The 15,971-nt window shown below is 44.9% G+C and overlaps 1 protein-coding gene across 1 annotated transcript in view; it reads right to left on the bottom strand.

Annotated features, from left to right (window-relative positions):
• STK3 (serine/threonine kinase 3) overlaps window positions 1-14,419 on the bottom strand; it is a 271,704-nt gene extending 257,285 nt beyond the window's left edge. Inside the window, exon 1 of the mRNA XM_075549446.1 lies at window positions 14,182-14,419. Within this exon, the coding sequence (XP_075405561.1) occupies window positions 14,182-14,207 (26 nt within the window). The 5' untranslated portion in view covers window positions 14,208-14,419. The remainder of the gene's footprint in view (window positions 1-14,181) is intronic.
• Between the last annotated feature and the right edge of the window lie 1,552 nt (window positions 14,420-15,971).

The raw sequence follows: 15,971 nt of genomic DNA, 5'->3' as shown, positions 1-15,971 counted from the left end.
GCTTGATACAACTGATGTATGAATTCTTATAAGAGCTGTAAGAGCCCCCAATAAAGTGATTTATAATATATATATATTCACGATCATTAGCAATAGAAGAAATGCAAATTAAAACAACAATGAGATATCACCTTACACAGAATCTTTTGGCAAAATTCAATAAAACAGAAAATAACAAATGCTGGAGAGGATGTGTATAGATAAGAAGCCTTGTATAATCCTGGTGAGACTGTAGAATTGTACAACCGCTATGGAATCAGTATGGCATTTCCTTAAACAAATGAAAATCCAAGTACCTTAATGTCCAGCAATCTTTCTGCTGGGTATATACCCAAAAGAAATTAAGAATATAACACAAGCTGACATATGCACACCTATGTTGATTGCAGTAATTTCCACAATAGCAAAAAACATGGAAACAACCCAAAACCCCAACTCTAGAGGAATGGATAAACAAGCTCTGGTACATTCATGCCATGAAATTTTAGGCATCAATAAGAAATAATAACTCTCTTCAACACTGCAAGACGTGGACAAAGCTAGAGAACATTATGCTAAGGAAACTTAGTCAATCCTGCAAAGGTAAGCATTTAATATCACACCATTGGCATAAGGATAAACAAAGAAGAAATGGGGTTTATACACCAATAAACAAGACTTTAACTTTGACTTGATGACTACAAGGAGGTCAGGGGCAGGGGTAAGAACAGGGAGAGGGGAAGGACGGGGTGGAACAACAACAAAAGGAGGGTTTCGCATGAATGAATGAATGAATGAGTGAATGAATGAAAACTGCTTTCATGGGGGTGGGAAGCAGGAAGCCTCCAGATTCCCTTCCCCTCAAATCTACATATTGGTCTAAGTGGCTAAGAGGATGTGAAAGTAAAACTGAGGTGGACTGGGAGTCTAATGACATACAAGTTCATTTCAAACATTAAATTTTTTTCTTTTTCTGTAATAGCAGGATCCCAGCAAATCTGAACATTCCAGCTCCTAAGAAAGTCTGGTAGGTTGTCCATTCTCCAGGCCAGCTGTTCAACAAGAGTCAAATGAAAAGCCAATGCCCGTTATCTCCTCCCTACCCACGACCTCTCCTGTGGGAATCACCTCATATCACGTTTTACACCAACATATCCTGGGAAGCCTGGAATTCTAAGGGAAAGACTGTAAATACCCACACCTGTTCATCTCTCAGTCTTACCCCAGCTCGCCAACTTGCTCAAGCCCTAACCTAAGATTGAGTCTTCTTTCTCTCTCATCCCTAGACTCTCATTAACTCCATTTCTAACTCCAAACTAACAATAATCTGTCCACTTTTCTCCACCTCCACAGAAGCCTCATCCTTTACCAGGAACAGGGCTCATACAATTTTTTTTTGCAAAAAGTTTTATTTGTATGATTCTTTTTTTAAAAAACATTTTATTAGGGGCTCATACAACTCTTATCACAATCCATACATACATCCATTGTGTAAAGCACATCTGTACATTCAATGCCCTCTTCATTTTCAAAGCATTTGCTCTCCAGTTAAGCCCTTGGCATCAGGTCCTCTTTTTTTCCCCTCCCTCCCCACTACCCATTCCCTCATGAGTCCTTGATAATTTATAAATTATTATTTTGTCATATCTTGCCCTGTCAGACGTCTCCCTTCACCCCCTTTTCTGTTGTCCATTCCCCAGGGAGGAGGTCACATGTAGATCCTTTTAATCGGTTCCCTCTTTCCAACCCACTCACCCTCTACCCTCCCAGTATCGTCCCTCACACCCCTGGTCCTGAAGGTATCATCCACCCTGGATTCCCTGTGCCTCAAGCTCCTATCTGCACCAGTGTACTTCCTTTGCTCTATCCAGACTTTCAAGGTAGAATTCGGATCATGATAGTTGGGGGGGAGGAAGCATTTAGGAAATGGAGGAAAGCTGTATTCTTCATCGGTGCTACATTGCACCCTGACTGACTCATCTCCTTCCCTCGACCTCTCTGCAAGGGGCTCTCCAGTGGCCTACAAATGGGCTTTGAGTCTCCACTCTGCATTTCCCCCTTCATTCACTATGGTAAGATTTGTTTTTTCTGATGATGCCTTATACCTACCTAATCCCTTCAACACCTCATGATCGCACAGGCTGGTGTGCTTCCTCCATGTGGGCTTTGTTGCTTCTGAGCTAGATGGCTGCTTGTTTACCTTCAAGCCTTTAAGACCCCACACACTATCTCTTTTGATAGCCGGGCACCATTAGCTTTCTTCACCACATTTGCTTATGCACACGTTTGTCCTCAGCGATCGTATCATGGAGGTGTGCACCCAATGATATGATTTTTTGTTCTTTGATGCCTGATAACTGATCCCTTCGGAACCACGTGATCACACAGGCTGGTGTGTTCTTCCGGGTGGATTTTGTTGTTTCTAAGCTAGATGGCTGCTTGTTTATCTTCAAGCCTTTAAGACCCCAGACGCTATATCCTTTGATAGCAGGGCACCATCAGATTTCTTCACCACATTTGCTTGTTCACCCGCTTTGGCTTCAGCGGTTGTGTCGAGAAGGTGAGCATCATAGAATGCCAATTTAATAGAAGAAAGTATTCATGCATTGAGGAAGTGCTTACATAGAGGCCCAAGATCCTTCCGGGGGGCTCATACAATTCTTATCACAATCTACAGATACATCCATTGTGTCAAACACATTTGTACATTTGTTGCCCTCATCATTCTCAAAACATTTGCTTTCTACTTGAGCCCTGAATATCAGCTCCTCATTTCCCACCTCCCTCCCCATCCCCCCTTGTGAACCCTAGATAATTTATAAATTATTATTTTATCATATCTTACACTGCCCAATGTCTCCCTTCACCCACTTTTCTGTTGTCCATTCCCCAGGGAGGAGGTTATATGTAGATCCTTGTATTCAGTTCCTCCTTTATACCCCACCTTCCCTCCACCCTCCAGGTATCGCCACTCTCACCACTGGTCCTGAAGGGGTCATCTGTCCTGGATTCCCTGTGTTTCCAGTTCCTATCTGTACCAATGTACATCCTCTGGTCTAGCCAGATTTGTAAAGTAGAACTGGGATCATGATAGTGGGGGAGGAAGCATTTAAGAACTAGAGGAAAGTTGTATGTTTCATTGTTGCTACCCTGCACCCTGACTGGCTAGTTTCCTCCCCTCTACTATCTCTTCTTTTGTACAAACCTGTATAATCTCTCCAAGGCCACCTTAAAAACTTAAATTGTTCAAAATCCTGCTTAGTGACAGCCCACTGCACTTTGACTTAAATCCAAATTTCTTTCCATGCCCTGCATCATCGAGTCCCTGCCCAGCTCTCTGACGTCATCTCCAGCCACTTTCTTCCAGTCTACAACACAGCCACAGTGACTCACTCACTCCCTCCCACACACTCAGCTCTGTCCACCTTCACTCCTCCACAGCGCTTCTCCCTTTGCCTGCTAAGAACACGCTTCCCCCACTGCTCACAAGGAGAACGCTCTCCCCGGGAGGCAGCTTTGTGACCTCCAGAGAGAAGCCTCCTTCAACTGCCCTGCTAGGTTCCACTGCTGTTTTCTACCCATATGTGTTACTTCTACCCTTCTCAGGTCAAGCTTCAACTAGATGGAGGACGTGCTCTATAAAGTCGAAGGTTCCAATTATTCCAGTCACCAATATAGCCAACATCTGGAATTTAGAAGGCAGCCAAGTATTTGCTGGATTTATAAATAGGTAAGCACATCAATAAATTCAACACTGACTACTGATGCCTACCTTGAGCAAAGTGAGCAAAGACAGCCAGTCAGAAGGACAAGGAGAGTTGAACCACAAGGAGACAATCTAGCAGAAATAGGAGAGGATGGGCCCCAAAGAAAGAGTCCAAGAAAGTTAATGCCTATTATCTTTGCTTGGAGCTTTCCTCAAAAATAGTAAAAAAAAATCATATACCCTATATACTAATGAATAACACCAGTTTGTCAGCACATTTTTAATGCAGTTTTTTTTGGTAAAATTAGGTGCCTCAACTAATACTCAGGTCAGCTTATACTCAAGTATATATGGTAAACTACAAAACTATGTTAATTTGCAAGCTTTTAGCTAAAGATTTCACAAAACCCACAAATCCTAAAGATGAAGATGTGTTTCTAGTTGTCTGGGTTTTGCCCATTATTGCAGTCACTGTGACAAATCCATCTCTTTGAGGCTCTTCCTCCTTTGCACTGACCTTCTACTTTGCCAAGGAGCCTAGGAGGTGCTGGCCTGCTGCCCTCTAGGTCTGTAGTTCAAACCTATCAGCAGCTCCATGGGGAAAAGATGAGGTTATCTGCTCCTGTGCAGACTTGCAGTCTCAAACGTTTTATATACGGTCGCTATAAGTCTGAATCAATTCAATGGCAGTGGATTTGGTTTTTTGTGGCAATGTTACCAAATATGATGTCCTTTTCCGGGACTGGTCCCTCCTGATAATACATCCAAAGTCTTACCACCCTTAAAGCAGCTGAACCACAGAGGCAACCTAGCAGAGCAGCACTGACAAGCTCGAACGGCATTCTAGCTGTTCTCCCCCGAGACAGATTTCTTTGTTCTTCTGACAGTCCTTGGTACATTCATTATTCTCTGCCTACATAAGTCAGACTTATCAATTATAATTCAAATTATCAAATATTCTCTGGTCTTCCTCGTTGACTGTCCAGCTGTCAAATGCATATGAGATCACTAAAACTGCACGTAAGGCACAACTTAGTCCTTGAAATGACATCTTTGCATTTTTTAAGGGATCTTATGCAGCAGCACCGCCCAATGCAAGACTTCCTTTGACTTCTTAACTGCTGCTTCCATGAGCACTGCTTATGGATTGGAGGAAAAATGAAATCCTTGACTTCAAACTTTTCTCTGTTTATCATAGTGTTATCTACTGGCGCAGTTGGGAAGAGTTTTGTTTTCTTTACACTGAAGGTGGTTTCAAACTGCTGACCATGTAGTTAGCAGTCTAAAGTGTAACCCACTATATCCAGCACCCTCCTACGTCCTGGTCCTATGATTTCTGAAAATCAAAAATATGAAAACCTAAGAACAAAAAGCTCATCTGGACAAAAAGAAAGTTCTATGTTTTTAATACAGAAAGTACCCTAATGCTCAACAACTTTCTCAATTATTTAAACAGAATATTCATATATGAATACCGAATGTGTGTGTATATGCACACGTGCATGCGTGCATAAACACTAAGGAATTCTGGTAGCACGATGGTTAAGGGCTTGGCTGCTACCCACAAAATTGTTGGTTCAAACCTACCCAGCAGCTCGTACAGCTCTGCAGAAGAAAAGACTTGGCTGTCTGCTCCTGTAAAAATTGTCATTATTCAAATGGGTAATAAGCAAATGTGGTGAAGAAAGCTGATGGTGCCCGGCTATCCAAAGATATAGCATCTGGGGTCTTAAAGGCTTGAAGGTAAACAAGCGGTCATCTAGCTCAGAAGCAACAAAGCCCACATGGACGAAGCACACCAGCCTGTGTGATCACAAGATGTCGAAAGGATCGTGTATCAGGCATCGAAAGAACAAAAAAATCATATCATTATGAATGAGGGGAAGTGCAGATTGGGGACACAACACCCATCTGTAGACAACTGAACATCGCCTTACAGAAGGGTCACGGGGAGGAGACGAGCCAGTCAGGGTGCAGTGTAGCAATGATGAAACATACAACTTTCCTCTAGTTCCTAAATGCTTCCTCCCCACCCCACTATCATGATCCCAACTCTACCTTACAAATCTGGCTAGACCAGAGGATGTACACTGGTACAGATAGGAACTGGAAACACAGGGAATCCAGAATAGATGATCCCTTCAGGACCAGTGCTGAGAGTGGTGATACTGGGAGGGTGGAGGGAAGGTGTGGTTGAAAGGGGGAACCGATTACAAGGATCTACATATAACCTCCTCCCTGGGGAATGGACAACAGAATCGTGGGTGAAGGGAGATGATGGACAGCGTAAGATATGACAAAATAATAATTTATAAATTATCAAGGTTTCATGAGGAAGGAGGGAGAGGAGAGGGAGGGAAAAAAACGTGAGCTGATACCAAGGGCTCAAGCAGAAAGCAAATGTTTTGATAATGATGAGGGCAACAAATGTACAAATGTGCGTGACACAATGGATGTGTGTATGGACTGTGATAAGAGTTGTACAAGCCCCCAATAAAATGGTTTTTTGTCATTATTTTTGTTAGGTGTCATCAAGTTATTCTGACTCACAGTGACCTGTGTACAACAGGACAGTCCTGCGCCATCCTCCAATTGTCATGTGTGAGCCCACCGTTGCAATCACTGTGTCAACTCATCTCATCAACGCCCTTCCTCGTGATGTCCTTTTTCAGGGATTGATCTCCCCTGATAAGATGTCCAAAGCCATTGAGAGAAAGTCTCACCATCCTCACTTCTAAGGAGCATTCTGAATGCACTTTTCCAAGACACGTTTATTCTTCTGGCAGTCCACAATACTTCCAATATTCTTCACCACCACCATAATTCAAATACACCTATCTAAGATTACAGCCTAACAAACCCTATGGAGCAGCTCAGTTGTCACTGTGGGCCACTCTGACTTGGAATCATGTCTACTGTAATTACTAACTACCTGTCTATACACATATATGTATATAATCTCACATATATGTATATAATCTCCCATACACAATTTTATACAGCATCACTCATGTTAACACCTTTCTGCAATTCTCACTTTGCTATAAGCCTTCTTTCAAAAGATATATCCTTCATTATAGTTGTAAGAAGCTCAAAATCATTTGCACCTTAATCCTCAATTTGCAAACCATGATCTCATGTGAACACGCATACATGCATTATTTACACATTTGCTACTTTCATTTCTTCAATTTGAGACTATGGAGGGAAGACTTGTAAAGAAACTTCCTGAAATAATAATAAACTTTAACACATGTAAAGTAGTGCAAATAAAAATTCTAACAAATGCTGGGGAAAGCTAAAAATGAAAATTTCTGTCACAGAGCACAAATTTCCTCTTCAGAAGAAAAACGCAGGGTGTGGCTGGTCGGAGGCAGAAACTGAGGTCATCATAATTACAGTTGGATGTTTCCAGTGCACAAGGTCAGCCTACACCAGAAGACAACAAGCCTTGGCCCACGAGCAACCTCACGTATTACATGTTCCTTTGTACACTGACAAGCATCACAGATAATTCTTTTGCATGCCCCCATACATCTACTGCAACCTGTAAAAAGTATTCAGAAAATTGGAATTTTAAGATATTAGTTTCTGCTCTGCCCTTGACCTTGTCCCTCCCGAGAATCTAGAGGGGTTGCTTGCTGAAGGTCTATCACTGGATTCCCTTGCCACCGTGGCGATCAGTATCAGGATGGAGTTAGAAGTGAATGGGTCGCCTGACTGCTACTAACTGCGTATGTCCACAGGGCTTTTGGCAAACCATTAGTGGGGCACGGAAATAATTTAGTGGGTCATGACCAACAGTTTTTTAAGGCAATAGAAAATACCAGAAAACAGCACAAGCTTCCATTTCAGTTTTTATATATGTAGGTCTATATTCTCAATTTATTACTGCTTGTTGTCATCTGCTGCCCAGTCAGTCCCGACTCACTGCAACCCGCTGGAGAACAGACTAAAACACTGGCTGCTTCCAAGCCACCCTCACCACCTTTGTGGAGTCGGAGCCTGTTGTCGCAGCCACTGCCTTGATCCGCCTCCTTGAGGAGCTTCATCTTTCCCACTGGTCCTCTACTTTACAAGCATGAGGTCTTTCTCCAAGGGCTGGTCCCGCCTGATATCATGTCTCAAGTCTGTGAGACAATGTTTCATCAGCCCCCACTCCGAATGCATATTCTGGCTGTACTTCTTCCAACATAGATTATGCTCATTCTCTTAGTGTTCCACGATGCATGTGGTAGAGACATTTCTTCATATGGCTCTTCTATCCATGTCTCTGTGACTCCTACCAAATGATTGGGTGAGACTAAGCAAATATGGGGTACAGAACACTAATAGAGGGATTGGTCAGTTTTAGTTGCCACGCCCCTAGCCATAAGGATGGGCTGTGTTCACAGGAGGAAAGAGAAACTCAGGGACCATCAGTAGAAGAGCATATGTAAGCTCTCTGTCTAAAGTGATGTAGTGAGTGCGCAGTGGTGGACTACAATCTGAAAGGTCAACAGTTCAAAACCACCAGCCACTCCTCTGAAGAAAAACTGGGCTCTCTATTCCTTTAAACAGCTATGTCTCAGAAATTCACAGGGCAATTCTACTCTGTCCTATACGGTCAATATGAGTGGCATCAACTCGATGGCAGTGAGTTTGGTTTTTTGGTTTTGTCTAAAGTGGCAGAGGCTTAGACCAAGGCACCAGCGGCTGTAGCAAGAAAGTACAAGGCAGAGTAAGGGCCAGGGCAAGCCAGGGACAAAGGCAAGGAACCCATGAGCTAGAACAAAGGCGCAGAGCTGAGACTAAGGAGCTACGAGGCAAAGCGACAAGGGGACTTCCTACTCCACAGAGGCAGAGGTCAAGGGACCACGTGGCTGAGGACTGGAAGAAATCTGACTGCTGGCTGCTGGCTGAGAAGAGGTATTGCTGTGGGCCAACAACTGTATCCTTGTTCACCAATCCTGACCTCGTAGCCTGTTAATGCCTCTAGTCTAGGAAGTCCCCTGAATCGTGAGCATTGTGAGTTCTGTGTGGCTATTGCAATGAATTATGGAATTAGGTGTAGAGTGGTGTGGGAGGAACGGTTGGTATCAAACTGAGTAAAGAAGGATGGAACCAGGAGGCATGTCTGACTCCTGCCTTGGGGCAACAGAGAAGCCAGAGGAGGTCAGATATGGCCTCCCGTGCCGTCTACGCAATGATTCGCAGGCACCAATTCTTCTTAGGTCTTCTTTATGGATGGTCCAGTTTGCACATGCCTATTCAATGAATGAAAATACTAGGGCCTGAGTCAGGTGCACCTGCAGCTTCCAAGTGACATACTTGCTTTTTACACTTTAAAAAGGTCTTGTGCAGCAGATTTGCCCAGTGCGACACACTGTTTGGTTTCTTGGCTGCTGCTTCGGTGAGTACTGATTGTGGATGCAAGTTAAATGAAATCCTTGACAACGTCCAGGTTTTCTCCATTTATCATAATGCTTGTAAGAACAGCTGGGAAGATTTTTTCCCTTCATATCGAGGTATAATCGATCCATCCTGAAGGCTGGCCTGTGATCTGCATCAGTAAGCACTCCTAGTCCTCAGGTATGGTCTCTGCAGTTCACAGACTGTCAAATAGACTTCCTCCCAGCCTGATGCTTCACCCTTCTTCATACGCACCTACTCAGATTATAACTGAGCACGTGGACTGATTAAGTATGTTGAAAGGCTACAATACGACCCTGATCTGCGCACCTTTCCTGGTTTGAAAACCACACGTGTGAGTCTAAGATAAAATCTATTTATTACTTCCTACTGAGTCCATTCAAGTCTATTCCAACTCAGAGCAACCCAACCAGACAGAAAAGAGCTGATCCACAGGGATCTACGGCTGTCTGTGAATCTACAGACACAGACCACCTCATCTTTCTCCCAAGGAGGAGCTGGTGGGTTAAAACCCCTGACCTTTCAGTTGTCAGCCCAAGGCTTCCCTCACTGCTCCACGGGGTTCCTTTATTACATTGCCACTAACATATTTCAGAAGCAATGAGTTAAGCATTGAACTACTAACCCAAAAGGGTAGTGGTTAGAGGCCACAAGCTGCTCCACAGGAGAAAGCTGAGGCAGTTTATTCCGTAAAGACCTACAACTTTGGAAACCCATGAAGCAGTTCTCTGCTCTAGAGGGGCTCTGTGAGTCAGAACAGATGCCACGGCAGTGGGGAATGTATTATGGTCCAAACAGAAAGTATCCCAAGTCCCACACAGACTTCCTTGAAACCAGAAAAAAATGACATTCTTCATAAATTCTGAGCACTGTTTTGTTTGTTCATCCAAACAAAAAGCTTTTTTTATGAAAACTCCCCTGAAACACATTGCTAGGACAAGCATTTAGATTATCTCGGTAAACAAATGTCAATCTAACTTGTGTCTTTCATATTATTGACCTTTTTCTTTACATTTCTAACAAACGCTTCACGCCTGTCATGACCAAAATCCTCACCACTTGACCAGTAGGTAACATCACAACACAGCTAGCCCCAACACCGCTGAGGATTGTTTTAGCCATCAAATGCCAATCCAGGATGGCAGTTTCGGTCTGACAGGTGGGGAGGGGATGCAACTGAGAAGAGATAAGCCTAGGGAACCGTAACTGTAGTAGGACGTTCAGTTGCCTTGGGTATTACTTTTTTAATTCACTTCCATTGACTCAATTATGATTCATAGCAACCATATAAGATAAACTAGACCTGCACCTATGGGTTTCATAGACTGTAACTTTACGGGAGTAGAGAGTCTCCTCTTTCTCCCTCGGAGCAGCTAGTGGTTTCAAACTGCTGACCCTGTAGTCAGTAGCCTAGCATGTAGCCTGCTATACCACCGGGGCTCATAAACAAACAGAATGCCCACCAAAATGGTAGAAATCGTTTAGTGTTAGAAGGGAATGATCCATAGGACAGAGGCAAATGTCCATCCCCCCACCCCACCATCATAGTGTTCCATGTGACAAACTGTACTGTCCTTGTCTATAAAAAACAAGGAAGGCTTGATACCCAACCCGTACAAGTTGCTGTGATGATGTAAAATTCTAAACATGAAAATGCTACCTCCCAAAAATGGGGTACCAATGAGATTATGGTAATGGTGGGGAAGTAATTTGGAAAAGGGTATCAATAGTGGTTGTACAACATGAAGAGTATAATCAATGGCACTGAATTAGGGAATTCTATGTTGTTGTGTATATTTTTTAGGAAACATACACAATTAGGGAAAAAAATCACACGAATAACAATGAATGCAAGGAAAAAGAAAATGTCCGTAGACCAGAGGATATACAAAAAAAAAAAGAAAATGTTCTAGAATTGGCTGTTGTGATCCTTGTACAACTCTACTAGATATGACTGAATTACTGAATTGTACGACATGTGAATAACATACTAATAAAGCTGTTTAAAAACAAAGAGATAAGAGTTGTACGAGCCCCAATAAAATGATTTTTAATGAAAAAAAAAACAAAGATAAGAGATGAACATAAGTTTGTTTTTTGGGTTTTTTTTGTCATTTTTTTTAATTTTAACAATTTATTAGGGGCTCATACAATTCTTATCACAGTTCATACATATACATACATCAATTGTATAAAGCACATCTGTACAGTCTATCTTTTTACTCTTCAGAGATGCCTTTCTGGATCAATACCCATCTCTTGGAAGAGAGCTAAAATTTTAAGTCTGATAAATGTGTAACCACCACTTTGAAAAATAAATATTGAATAAACAATTTGGAAGAGAAAACAAAGGGATGGATGGTTCTGGGGGGGGGGGCATGGGAGAGGGGAGGTGGGGGGGAAAGAAGTGGGTGTTAACAAACCCAGGGACAAGGAAACAACAAATGATCTAAAATCAATGGCAAGGAGGGAGTAGGAGGCCTGCTAGGGCTTGATCAAGGGCAATGTAACTTAGAGGAATTACTGAAATCCAAATGAAGGCTGAGCATGATAGTGAGACCAGAAGAGAGTAAAAAGGAAATAGAGGAAAGAACTAGGAGGCAAAGAGCATTTATAGAGATCTAAATACAGGCATGTACATATGTAAATATATTTATATATGAGGATGGGGAAGTAGATCTATGTGCATATATTTATAGGTTTAGTATTAAGGTAGCAGATGGACATTGGGCCTCTACTCAAGTACTCCCTCAATGCAAGAACACTTTGTTCTATTAACCTGGTATTCCATGATGCTCACCTTCCTGACATGATCGCTGCAGACAAAGCGGGTACATAAGCAAATGTGGTGAAGAAAGCTGATCGTGCCCGGCTATCAAAAGATATAGCGCCTGGGGTCTTAAAGGCTTGAAGATAAACAAGCGGCCATCTAGCTGAGAAGCAACAAAGCCCACATGGAAGAAGCACACCAGCCTGTGTGACCACGAGGTGTCGAAGGGATCAGGTATCAGGCATCAGAAAAACAAAAAAATCATATCATTGTGAATGAGGGGGAGTGCAGAGTGGAGACCCCAAGCCCGACATCCCCTTATGGAAGAGTCTCTGGGAGGAGACAAGCCAGTTAGGGTGCAGTGTAGCAACAATGAAACATACAACTTTCCTCAAGTTCTTTAATGCTTCCTCCCCTCCCCTCCCGGCCCACTACCACTATCATGACCCCAGTTCTACCTTACAGACCAGAGTATGTACACGGGTACAGATAAGAGCTGGAAACATAGGGAATCTGGGACAGATAAACCCCTCAGAATCAATATCGAAACTAGCCATACCAGGAGGGGAAGGGGGAGGTGGGGGTAGAAAAGGGGAACCGATCACAATGATCTACATATAACCCCCTCCCTAGGAGATGGACAACAGAAAAGTGAGTGAAGGGAGACATCAGTTAGTATAAGACATGAAAAAAAAATAATTTATAAATAATCAAGGATTCTGAGGGAGGGAGGATGGCAGAGGGAGGGGGGGAAATGAAAAACTGATACCAAGGGCTCAAGTAGAAAGCAAATGTTTTGAAAATCATGATGGCAACAAATGTACAAATGTGCTTGACACAATGGATGGATGCATGGATTGTGATAAGAGTTGTACAAACCCCCAATAAAATGATTTTTTTTAAGTAAAGAAAAATCATATGGAACCTGCCATAGGCTTGCCGGGGATTCTCTAATGCCCCTGCAAAAGCCGGGACAGGCCACCTTATACCTGTACTGAACGCTGCTAACTCACAGCTGAGCTCATCAGTACAGAGAGCACCCACCCCACTTCGGGGGTAATTCAAACTGACCAGCAGCATCATTTGAGATTTGCCACCTTACTGTCCTTCCAAAACAGAAAAAGGGGTGGGGGGTGGGAGAAGGTTCCCGATTATCTTCTACAGGTTAACACAGGATGTCCAGCTCAGTCGGTACTAGAAATGATACTTTTACAACATGCCAGAGAAGAATCTGCCCTTGCACTTGTTTCACTGATTAGAAGATCCCTTCTGGAAAGCACTATGAAGCCCAACCCCCACGCTTCACCTGAACAGATGGCTTCCAGGCCTCCAGGCTCAGGTGTCAAGTCACACAGTTCACAATAGCTTGCAAAGTCTCTACCTTCATCGGAGTTCCTGAACTTGAATATAACACCTTTCATCTTAAGGTCTCTAAGTATCAAACCACGTGAACTCTAGTTTTCTCAGCAGAAAGCGCAGTAGTTTACAAATGATAAATGAATGGGTATCACGAACTTGTCTCGGTGGACTGCTTGTGTTTAGCCACCTACGATCATTTAAAATATTAATCCAAATGCACCTACCCGTTACATCTACGATGGAATGTCAAAGACGGAAAACAAACTAACAGTAAGTACCAAAGCGTCACTATGTTTAAATGCTAAAAGGAATACAGAAAGCTAGAAGAGGGAGTGATTCTAATTTTAAGATCCCTACTGTCTCGCGATCCATAAATACTTTAGAACTTGGGGGAAGGAGACACCTGTCAGTGCAGTAGAACACGCCACGTTTAACAGGCTGCGTAGCTATTAATATTAAGTCTTTAAACAAACGAGCCACGTTCTCCAGAACAAGATCCACGGCAGGGCTTCAGGAAACTGGTGATAAAATGGGATTGCAAGCGCACGGAATGTTTCCACGAACCGATTGAAGCCCCTCGGGCTATGAAGGCCAGGTGACAAGGTAGCCTCTAAGGTGGGAACCAAAGCCAAGCCCCCACTAGCCGCAGCGTCGATTCCGCCGCAAAGTAGGACGACCCAGTGAGTCGCCCGCTTTACGTCCCCCAGGCCTGGTGAACGTGCCACGAGGAGAAAGTGGCGCCGCGCCGGAGCCCCAGGCGGCCGCGCCTCCGGGAGCCCAGCACAGCCCACGGCTTGTCCACCCCTCGGGCCCTTCGCCTCGCGGGCACGGCCGGCCGGGGCCCGGGACGTGCGGCTCGCGCAGGGCCGAGCAGGCTGGAGGGGTCGCGGTCAGGCCCGGCCTAGCCGCCGCCGCCGGGGCGGCGTCCCCGCTCCCTGCTCCCCACGCCCCTTACCTCTTGGGCGCGGGCGGCGGCTCCATGGCGGCAGGGGCGCGGGGAGGGGGCAGGCAGGCCGCGAGGGCCGTCCCGAGGAAAGGGGCTCGGACGCCGGCCGGCCGGGCCTGGGGAAGCTCGGAGGGAAACTCCAGGAACTCGGACCAACTTTCCCGTAACTCCGGAGCGGATCCTCCTCCTCCTCCTCCTCCTCCCGCCCCGCCCCGCGGCCGCGGCCGGCCGGGCGTCCGGGCGGCGGTGGGCGGGGCCCGGGGCTGGCTGGTGGGCGGGGCCCTGATGGGGGCGTGGTCCCGCGGCCGCGGCTGGCCGGGCGTCCGGGCGGCGGTGGGCGGGACCCGGGACTGGCTGGTGGGCGGGACCCGGGACTGGCTGGTGGGCGGGGCCCGATGGGGGCGTGTTCCAGTGTAACTGGACTGAGCCGCGCACACCTTCCAATTAGCCTAGAGTTGCTGCGCTTCCCTTGCCTTCTCTGCCTTCGCCCCGATCCAGGCGGACTCATTTCTCTGGAGCTCCCCCAAGACATCTCCCTAGCATCTTGAGAAGCCGTTTGAAGTGTGATTACGAACTACCCACGCTGCCTTGTCGGCCTCTGCTTGTAATTATCGCTTGCCCGGTCTTCCCCAGCCACTTGACACTTGTAGCCCCAATGCCAGGGACACTTCTGGAAATTCCTGTTTGGTTTTGATTGTGGACATTTCACAGTAATTATACCTAATTAAAGAGAAAATAATTGCTCTGGTGAGAACTCTCAGCGCACCAAATGCGCTGTGCTGGGGGACTGCAGCTGTTCCAATTGGGTAACCTGACAACCCTGCCACAAATAATAAACTCCAGACCAAAAACGCTGCCACCAGTCGAGTACAGCTCCTAGCGACCCTGGAAGACCAAGTCGAACTGCCCTGCCCCACCCGTTCTGGGTATCCCAGACTGTAAATCTCGACCGCAGCGGAAAGCCTCAACTTTCTCCAACAGAGAGGCTGGTGGTTTCTAACAACTAACCTTGCGGTTGGTTCACTGCCCAAAGCTTAACTCAGTACACGCCTCTGCATAAGAAAGCACTCAAAACCTGGGTTTTTTGTTCCCCCTTTTCTGGCTCTCTGCCCACAACTTGTTGCCAACACTCTCCCCAGACTCTAATTTGACCCCTTCATACAAGAAAACCCAAACCAAACTCTGTCACCGAGTCGATATCGACGAAGCGGCCCTATAGAACAGCGTAGAACTGTCCCGGTGAATTTCTGAGAGTACTCTTGACGGGAATAGAAGACCCGTCTTTCTCGCACCATGGCTCTGAGGACATCATTGAACTTGAAATCATGAGAAAACTGGTTTTTGAACGCCATCTTTTAGTCCAAATGTAATCTAGCTTCATTGGTAAAGAGCACATGCCTTGGACACTGAATTCTTTTAAAGAACTCTCTATGTGCGATCTGTTTCAGCAACAGAAATTCCAAAGCTCAGACTCAAAGCTATGTTTGGGGGCGAACCAGTAGTTATTTTCATTGTTTTGGTGTGTAGAATGTTGCATGGCCACAGGTTACTTATAGCCATTCTCCTTTTCGGCGATGAACTGGGTGTGAGAACTTTTGAAAGCTCTTACTTCTCCGGAACGGGTTTGACTCTAGTCGGAAATGCTGTCCTGACTTGTAACTCATACTCCAAATAAACTTCAATCAATTTCTATCATTGAGGTAATATTATTAATGGAATAGATTATTATTTTAGAACTTGTTCCAAGTATAGAATCATAACCCGTGTTTTGTAAGGTAGCGCATGGTTTATGAACAGGG

Source organism: Tenrec ecaudatus, chromosome 5 (assembly GCF_050624435.1).
Source record: "Tenrec ecaudatus isolate mTenEca1 chromosome 5, mTenEca1.hap1, whole genome shotgun sequence".
Taxonomy (NCBI): Eukaryota; Metazoa; Chordata; class Mammalia; order Afrosoricida; family Tenrecidae; genus Tenrec; species Tenrec ecaudatus.
The sequence above is the reverse complement of the archived record's forward strand: the minus strand, read 5'-3'. Positions and strand labels throughout refer to the sequence as shown.